The sequence below is a fragment of the Nuphar pumila genome, chromosome 6 (assembly GCF_984573655.1).
Source record: "Nuphar pumila chromosome 6, dmNupPumi1.hap1.1, whole genome shotgun sequence".
NCBI lineage: Eukaryota > Viridiplantae > Streptophyta > Magnoliopsida > Nymphaeales > Nymphaeaceae > Nuphar > Nuphar pumila.
The window spans coordinates 27,577,453-27,587,859 of NC_143254.1; the positions used below are offsets into that span (position 1 = coordinate 27,577,453).

Genomic DNA, 10,407 nt, shown 5'->3' on the forward strand with positions numbered 1-10,407 from the left:
ATGTGACCAAACAAACTCCAAATGGAACAAATCATTGATTAACTCAAAAATAAAGCACAATTAGCAATAATATGTGAATTATATATTAGATGAAACATAAAGCAAATAAATGAACATATACTTCAATCAGGCCAAACATTCACAGGGGCATAACCTGTCCTGCTAAAGAATGAATAAACACATCTCAGTTTCACACTCACCTAAAACTCCATTAGCAATATGTGAATTATATATTAGATGAAACATAAAGCAAATAAATGAACATATACTTCAATCAGGCCAAACATTCACATGGCCATAACCTGTCCTGCTAAAGAATGAATAAACACATCTCAGTTTCACACTCACCTAAAAGAATAACCTCTCTCTGTATATCACTCTCTCCCCCTCTTTAGGGAAAAAATGATTTCTGACATAACAAAAAGTTTCCAAGGCTGTCTTTTATTTTGGCTTTGTTACTTTCATTCTAATTTCAAGAACTTGTGCTCAGCACCTTAGATCGGTAAAGAGCCCTTCTTTTCCAGAAGGAGTTGTTCTCAATAGACAGGACGACCGCGCCGGGCTCGGTGACTCTGAATGAGTTGCGAATTGGTTCCTCTTGAGATGTCATCCTCTTGGACTTTTGAATCATTATTGTGTAGGATCCCTCATCAACAGGAACAAACTCCTCCTTGTAGTTCACTTCCCAGCCCAATACAGTTATATCCCAAATTATAGTGGCACCAACCTGTTTTTTTCATACAGAAACCATAAGTTCTTAAAAGAATAAGACACCATAATGAAACTGTTATACTGAGAACCCATAATTTTTAAAGAATGTGACCATGAAACATCTGACAAGAAAAAAATGGATTTACTCGAGTTCATCATGGTTCCACTTTGTTTATGTATTTTAATGATTTCACTGTGAGCCTTGCATTGAGATGGAAACAACATTTCCATGTGCCGAGAAAAATATGGTTTTGGGAAAGTGTGGTGTTGAGGATCGAGTTGCCAAAAACTTCTTGTGAATAGTGTTGAAATGTGGTGTTGGGGCTGCCAACTCCATTCCCGATGCAGTGTCTGGCAACACCACTTCTCCCAAACAGCAGAGAGCATGAGCACTGGTGGAAACCACAATACACCTTCCATCCAAGGCTCCCAAACAGAGCCTTGATGACACTTGGGATTCCACCATGTACGGGCCATTTACTCAATTTCACCTTTTTAACTTTTGGCTTCCATGCTGTGATAACTTTTCAATAGTATCAACTATCAAGTTTGCATTTGATATTTGTTGGATACCATTCTTTAATGGTTTGGATTTAGCAGTTGGTGCTATTTCTTCTTTGCCGCCAACTCAGAGAAGGAATATAGCAGGGATTATTGTCCAAAAACTATACCTCTGGTGCCGGAATTTCTACAGATTCAGTGGATCCAGCTTTGATGATAATGTCTGAAACACCACCTTCTGCTGGAGCAAACACTAGATCAACTTCGCGTTTTAGGCCACCATATTTGGTTGGTATATTTTCAGCAGGAATATATCTGTCAAGAAAAGCTGGTTTCAGGTGCCTCTGCAGGAATTACATATGCAAAAGCAGAATTGCTGAACAAGGACTGCATACAACTTACTTGAGCAGGGTTTCAGTAACCCTGGCCGGCCGAGCAAAAGCAAATTTGCTTTTGGTTCTCTGTGTCAAGAATGGAGTCAACTTGAAAGCATAGTACCAAAATGGAACATTGATAAATATCTGCAATCACAACCATGAAATCAGTTGACGTCAAAAATCTGAAAAAGCAATATAACGAAGAATTTCACAAAACAAAAAAAGCTTGGCTACACTAGATGAATTGTTTTAAGAGAAATCATGAAACCTCATCAGAGATCTATAATCTGGAAAGAAAATTATATATGTGCAAAGAGAAAATTCCCAAAAATAAGTATGTGATGAAAGGATGCTTGATCTTCCATGAACAAAATTATGAAAAATGGAGTACCCAAGTGGAGTTGTTTAAAGAAATGAAAAAACAAGCGAAAATGGTTCTTTTTAATTTTTAAAAATGGTCTTCATGGCTCTGTAAGAACAACAGAAAGAGAAAATCTTACATTTCTAGAAACGAACTCAGGGTAATTGTCCTGAAGCAATGTCACAGCTTTCCTCGTAGCAATGGAGTACCCAAGTGGAGTTGTTTAAAGAAATGAAGGAAAAACAAGTGAAAAGGGTTCTTTTTAATTTTTAAAGATGTCTTCATGGCTCTGTATTCTGTAAGAACAACAGAAAGAGAAAATCTTACATTTCTAGAAACGAACTCAGGGTAATTGTCCTGAAGCAATGTCACAGCTTTCCTCATAGCATTCCTCATCTCTTTCCTGGAAGGACCAGGTACGTTCTTGAGATCAATGATCTGAAGAAATGAAGAAATGCCTCCTGGTTCAAAATTCAGCTGCTTGATTCCCTTCTCCATCACTTGCAGCCTCCACCTGAAGAACTCCTCGCATTTCTCCTCTGTTCCGAATGTCTTCTGGTACAGATCCTTGTCCTCAAAGACTCCATAGACATTGTAACAAATAGGGTGGCCTTCCCTATCAACACTATCCATATAAGCAGCTCCATAAAGACCAGAACCAAGTTTCTCCTCCGTTATCGAATCGATCTTCAACTCTTTCCTCCATCGAATCGTGTTCTTCAGCATCTCGAAAGCTTCGTTCACCTTGAAATCTCTTGCTCTGAGGAACTTCAACAGAAGCACATTAGTAGTATGCAGATTCTTGCTGGGCAACAGAGGCACACCCCACAAAGAGATATCCTCATCAATCACTTGGGTGTTCTCATTTTCATCTCTTTTCTCACTACCAGTCTCTGTCTCTCCCTCTTTTGCATCTTGGGCTGTCTCTTTCTTTTCTTCCTCGCCAGTGGCTTTCGGCGGTGGATCCAATATGAGCTCATTCCCGAAAATTGCTTCTTCCAGTTTGGATTTCAGCTCATTCAATGCCTTCTTCTCGGGCTCGGAAAGATCGTCAAGGAAATTGCTCTCTTCCCTGAATGAAGGACAGCTCAATTTTTTATCAACGGAGGCATCCTGCTCCTCTGCCTTCTCTTCTTTAGGATTTTCGTCTGCAACATTGTCGATTGGTGCTGCTTTTTCCTTGATTGATCGAATGTTCTGTTCGGAAACTTCGGCAGATTCGACTTCCTCGGCAGCTACCTCTTCCACCTTGGTTTCGGCTGGGTCTACCTCTTCGGCAGCCGTCATCTTGGGAGCCCTGAGTCTGTTTACAGTTTACTTGAGCAGGGTTTATCTCTTCGGTATATCAGAGATCTTTCAGATAGAATTCCGCAACAAGAAGAAACAACCAAAAGGATGCTGACTATCTCTGATTCAAGAGTGTTGCAGAACTAGAGACTCCCCGGAAAATGAAAATTAATAGTACCTCTCTCTCTCTCTCTAACCCCTGGATTTGCTCTGTCTACATTGACTGTTCACCCTTCGTTTCTTTTGAAGTAGCCGTTAGGACGAACGGCCAGTAACGGTTATTATTATTTTTATCTTTGCTCTTTTTGGACTCTTGGAGCTCCAACGGTCATTACTTGCGCCTACTCGTGGGAGAGCCGTTAGGGTTCTCGCCCCCCACAACATAAAGCAAATTCTTTTGTTTTGTTTTTTTTCTTAAAACAATAATTTTGAAGTTTGAACGATTCTTTTGCAACTGTAAAATTTGCAAGATTGCTATAATCAACCCTCGTGTGTTTTCGCCCACAAGGTTTCCGCTGATTTAGCAGAGGCGAAGACTTGAGAAGGACGCAAGTTGATATGACGTCACAAATTGAAAACCTAAGGAAAGGGTCCCATTTTTTCTACAGAGAAAGTTGGGGTTTAGGCAGACCCCTACTATTTATACAACCATATACTATCGGTATTCGAACTTGCAACGTCCCAACACAAGGTGACGTGCACTAACTGCTCCTCCCAGACAAGCGGAGTTGGTTTAAAAGGAAAGGGTGCCTTCGTGCAAGGTTGAATGGTCTTTTTTACTTCTTTTTTTTTAAAAGACAAGTTGAAGTTAGGCAGACCCTTACCAGTTATACAACTATACCTTAGGGTTTGAACCTGCAACGTCCCAACATAAGGTGATGTGCACCAGCTGCTCCTACCAGACTCTATATTTGAATTCACATATGCCACTGCTTCAGGTATACCCAACCACAGGGGCGTAGCTAGGATTCATGTGAGGGGGGGGGGGCAAACAGGGGTGTAGCAGAAAAATTTTTATTTGTGTGATAGTCGGGGGTTCGGGGGCAGCGCCCCCCGGAATTTTTTTTTCTTTGAGATAAAATAAAAATTGCTATAATTATTAATAAAAATCTATTTCATATGGACAAATCAAACTATTTGCTGCAGTCAGGACTGGGCTAAAAAATGAATAAAAATCTATTTCATATGGAATCAGGGCAGGGCTAGGACTGGGCTTTTAAAAAAAAAAAAAATTAACTGTTTGGGAAGGCAGGACTGGGCTACAGTCCAGTCCTGCCCCCCCCTAGCTACGCCCCTGCCCAACCACGGGGACAGATCAGGACGGCTATACCTGATATGCCCTCTATTTTCTGTTGAGCCCTACAACTGAAAAGCTATGTTTCAAAGATGAAGGGCAGTAAAAGTACAGCAGCTCACTCAAAGTGTGAAATGTGATTGCAGCTAATCCGCTCTCTGTCCAACAGCTCTATATCAATTACGATTGCAATAGCACTGCAAATGACATTGTATTGGCCTTGAATTTCTTGTGAGACTTTCAGAATTTTTAGTTTTTTTGAATTTTATTATAAAATTCTTGGTGTTGAATAGAAAGAATAAAAATAATGAAAAGCAGGACCTTTTTATCTACATTCCATGAGTTTCATCCTTTGTGCAAACTGAAGGGTAGCTACTCCCTGGAGGCAAAGGGTAAGCCCACAGAGTTTTATGTTGCTAAGACAGTGATGGTAAGTGCGGCAGGCAGAGCCAGCGTAGCTAAGTCTACGATGCTGAGGGCGGTTTCTTCATGTAGATATAAAAAAATTAACTTATTTGTCTACTATATATATATATATGTATATAAATAGTAATGATACGGAGCACCTACTCCTTTATCTATAGCTAATCCAACGGTTTAGATAAGGTTCAAATTTTCTGGGCTTTCCTTTATAAACGATTTTCAAATAAATAAATGAGGTAGGAGGAGTGGCATTTTTCAAAGGTGAAATCAATGAGGAGTGACAGTTTTCAAAGATGAAATCTATGAGTTCCTCTCTCTCTGTATTCCATAAGTAGACATCATGTGGATGAATGACATGAATGCATAAAATGGATGGATGATGGACATGCACGCATGCATCCATGTTGATCAATTAACTTTTTATTAAATTTCTATAAAACATGCTCTTTTTCTTTGTCGCACTTCCTCTTTCATGTTTTATAAATGGATGCATGAGCAGGAATGCATGAACCAATTGTAGACAAGGATGGAAGCATGGCATGAATGCATGATAGATGATGGAATGGATGCATGAATGCATGATATATGGATGATGGAATGGATGCATGTTTTCTCTCTCTCTCTCTCTCAATAATGGACATTGATGCATGATGACAATTTGATAACAATGAGAGAGGGAGAGAATTAATACGTTAACCACTTATTTAATTTATAACTTTGAAATCCGCCCACACCACCACTGACTCCTCCGTTTAGTTTTCAGAAGGTATTAATAAAGAAAAATAATTGAAATTAATGCCTCCACCCCCTCTTTCATGTAGTACTTTTTGAAAGCCATTAAAGATGGAAAGCTATACAAATTTCAATCTCATTTAAACCGTTGGATTGAAAGTAATCCAATGGTATAGATGGAGGAGTTGGTGTTCCGGGAGCACTGTATCGTTACTAATATATAGAGTAATGCGCTGGTTCTGCCCCACTTTCGTAGTTTTTTGGTATATTTTCTCACACCAACACCATAGATGTGATCTATAGGTTTTGTTTAGGGAGAACAGGCTTTTGGATCACAGAAATCTGACCTGTATACAGGTTTTTCTGGTGATCCAAAATCAATGGATATGAAGGTATCAGTTTTTTTTTGGCTCATAAAAATATATTTTTTCATCAAAAAAAACATGATCTAAGAGTTGATTCCCACTAAATCGAGTATGATAAACATCTAATGGTTAAATCTATCATAAAACACTTCAAACTATGAGGCCTAATGGAGCCTAGTATAAAGTGGGCCTAATATGTTCAGTTCTCATATATAAATACTCTATGTATATATATAAAGGGCCATCAGTCCCGGAAATTACAAAATTTAAAGCTCTCTTGGGCTTTTATTGGTTGTAAAGTAAGGTTTCCCATGTTTCGTATTGGTTACTAACATGGGATACCTCATTTTTAATCATATCCACTTAGCCAGTTTAAGCATGACATTTTGTGAGTCCTACACATATCATGCTCAGAACTACACATTTTTCTGTTTTCTGGTGTATAGACGTGGAGGATGCCATGTAAACCTGCCTGAGTGAGCCAAGTAGTCGAGCTGGCATTTGCAAATCCTTTAGCACCATGTACACTTGTTTTTTTTATCTTGCGGCAGTAAGTACACATGGTTAACAGATGGAAAGGGAGCAAAAAAACACTCTCCCAAAGCAAATTAAACGCATGTGATCTCAAGAAGAGTCCATACCAGTATAGCTGAAGAAAGAGAAAGAACATAGCAGTAGGAGGGTGCTTTCCCAAATGAGGGATCCTTCATTCTTTCTTAATCTATGAACAAACGCATAGAATAATCAGAAATGCAGCAAGGATAATCTGGTACTGAACTACGTCTCAGCTATCTACGAGGGATCCTTCATTTTTTCTTAATCTATGATCTGCTGCTCCCTCAATGCGTGTGCACCAACACACATACCCATACACTCCACTTCGCATCTTCACCCAACTCCTTGTTCTTGAAATGGTCCTGCCAATGTTTCTTGGCTGTAAAAGTAGGTAGTCGACATTCTTCTCAACCAATCAATGCCCTCGATGAGCCTAGACTGTCAGGTTAAAAGGTGAGCAGGAACCTTGAACCAAGAGAGAGAGAGAGAGAGAGATCACATAGGTAGTCCTCGTGCATGGACCCATTATGGGCATATATGGATAATTATGAAGCCTCATAACTGTCATGTATTTCCCTAAAACCCAAAATCCGAAATCACTGATCCTTGATGTGCCCAAATCAATATGAGTCACATCAAAGTTGGATCTGATTTGTCTCAAAATCCAACATTCTCCCACTTGACGAATTGACACAGAAAAACACATTATCGAGGTTCTTTACTGTTATCTCGATTCAATTTTCATGTGGGTTCACATGTTATCCTGTATCATAAGAATGAATCATATGAGACAACACCACTTACTAATATGACGACATATCCAAGATCCATATTGAAGTCTGGTATAAAGCAATAAATTTTGCCTCTATAGTATGAGTTGTAGTTATAAACAAATTTTTGCTTCTCTATGAGATGACACCACCTGCTAATAAGAAGACATATCTAATAGTAGAATTTCTACTATCGAGACATCCTCCTAAGTCTACATCAGAGTATTCAACAACCTCTAGGTGGTCAACCTTTATGTAGGTCAGAGTATCCACTGTACCAAGACTCATAATAAAGTTTCTGATCCATATGACCTAAGATGAACATGAGACACCACCACCTACTAATAGGAAGACGTATCCAGTAGTAGACTTTCTACTGTCGATACATCCATCTAAGTCTGCATTAGAGTATCCAACGACCTCTAGGTGGTCAACTTTTTTTTAGGTCAACATATAGTTCTTCATTCCTTGTAAATAACACATGACCTTTTTCGCCATCTTTCAGTATGAAATGACTAAATTAGACTGATATCTACCAAGCATCTCAATAGCAAATGTGATATCTGGTCGTGTACAGGTCTGTGCATATCGAAAATTTTTAATCGTCGAAGCATACGGGATGCTTGCCATTTGAGCCTTTTTGATATCATCCTGAAGATAGTCTTTTAAGCTTAATTTATCCTCATTTACTATAGGTGTTGAATTTGGAGAACAATTATGTATTCTTTATCTTTTAAGAACTTTAAGGATATAGGATTTTTAAGAGAGGTCGAGTATGCCCTTAGTTCTATCATAACAGATTTCAATTTCAAGGCCATAAGTGGCTTTAACCATTTTCTTCATATCAATGAGAAAAAAATCTTTTGTTTCATATAGCAAACCCAAATAATTAGTTGAAAGAAGAATATCATCAACATACAAAACCAAAATTATGAACTTACTCTCACTAGCCTTAAGGTATATGCACTGATCAACAATGTTTTCAGTGAATCCAAAATTCAAAATCATCTGTTTGAACTTTTTATACCACTGGCAGGAGGCTTGTTAAGTCCATAGATTGATTTCTTTAATTTATAAACTAAATTATTTGACTCATCTACATTGAAACTATGAGGTTGTTGTATATATACCTCCTCTTCTAGATCCTCATTCAAAAAAGTCATTTTCACATCTATTTGATGTAGATCTAAATCAAAATGAGCTATGAGGGCCATGATTATTCTCAATGATTTTTTAGTTGAGACAAGATAAAATGTGTCACTATAATCAATGCCTTCTATCTGAGTGAAACTCTTTGCAACAAGCCTAGTCATATACCTCATCACTCGCCCTTTAGAGTATGTTTTGGTCTTAAAGCCTCATTTACAACCAATAAGTTTGACTCCATTAGGTCGAAGTATTAAATGTCAGACTTGGTTATTTGCCATAGAGACAAGTTCTTCTTTTATGGCATTGATTTAATATGACGATTTGTAATTATCAATGGCTTTTGCAAATGTTAAAAGTCATCAATATCTATGAAATCATTGGACTCTTATAAATACACAATATAATTAGGGTGGATAACTGATCTCTTAGTCTTTGTGGACTTCCATACAGGAGCTACTTGTGGTTCAAATTGAATCTTTGCATTCTATTGTTGTATGTCCTTATTAATAATTTGTTTTACTTGGGATTGAGGTTCATTGACTTGATTTTTCCTAACATTGTCTAAAGAACAATGATCAAGAAAATTGGGTCTTTTTCTTTTGCATGTATAAAACTGAATCATGCAATTCTTCAAATGCAAGACTGTGATATGCATCTATCTTAATAAAACCATATTCAAGAAATTTTGCTTTATCTGTTTTCACTATTTGTGATGTACGAGATGAACAATAAGACCTAAAGTCTTTTATTTTTTTTAGATAACCAATAAAAAATTTACTAGTTGTCCTATGATCAAAGACTTTTATATGTAGGTTATATAATTTAGCTTAAACCAGACAACCTCATAGGTGTATATAAGATAAGGAGGGTTTTCTACGTGTCCATCTTTTGGAAAGCTTTCGCAGCAACCTTATTCAATATGTGCACAACTATCCTAAGAGCTTCACCCCACAAAGTCACTTGAACAATCATCTTAAGTGTACAATTTTTCCTTTCAGTACATCATTCTAGTAAGCACTACCAGGCATAATGCATTGAGACACAATGCCTTCCTCCTTTAAAAATCGTGCTAATGATCCTTCTTTTTGTCCCATATCAGTAGAACACCCATAATATTCTCCACCTCTATCAGACCTGACTGCTTTTATAACTTTACCAAACTGTTTTTTTACTTTTCTCTTGAGTCCTTAAAAACTTGAAAGACTTCAGATTCTTTAAATAGTAGAGATACATGTACCGAGAGTAGTCATCTATAAAGGTAATAAAATATATTTTTCTCATGTAATATAGGGTAAACGACTTGCAAACATCTGTATGCACTATTTCTAATTTACAACTATTGTGGTTGGTTTCTTTCTTATATGTGCTGGTTTGCTTAGCTTTTATACAGTCAATACATAGTTCTATATTTGTGAAGTCAAACGATCCAAAAATCTCTTCTTTTACAAGTCTTTGGATGCTCTTTTTCGAGATATGTCCTAACTTATGATGCCAAAGCATATATGATTGATCATCATTTAAACCATATTTAGTATCAATCAATGCATTTTCAATAAAGTAAGATTTCTAGATATGGATTTTGGTTCTTAAATGATACAAGCCATCATATATAAATGCAGAACCAACATGAATTGAATTTTGAATAATAATAAGTTTAGAGTTTTCAAAACTAAAGGCAAAACTAAACTTATCAAGTTTTGAAATTAAAATAAGGTTTCAAATGTAAGATAAACTATAAAATGTATATACCAAATCTAAAATGAATCTTGACTCCAAAATAACTCTGTAAGTCTCAACGTTATTTACATGCGAATACATCTTGTTTCCTGAGACGACGCTTCTTTCATGCTCTATTGGTTTTTATTTGTTCAGAAATGCTTGC

General features: G+C 37.2%; 1 protein-coding gene across 1 annotated transcript; it reads right to left on the minus strand.

Annotated features, from left to right (window-relative positions):
- Positions 1–472: 472 nt before the first annotated feature.
- LOC149834468 (patellin-4-like) lies at positions 473–3,237 on the minus strand. Its single transcript, XM_090009371.1, has 4 exons — positions 2,278–3,237; positions 1,615–1,733; positions 1,383–1,527; positions 473–727 (listed from the first exon to the last, which is right to left on the minus strand). Exons 1-4 carry the CDS (start codon positions 3,235–3,237, stop codon positions 473–475), a joined length of 1,479 nt encoding a protein of 492 aa, XP_089865497.1.
- Between the last annotated feature and the right edge of the window lie 7,170 nt (positions 3,238–10,407).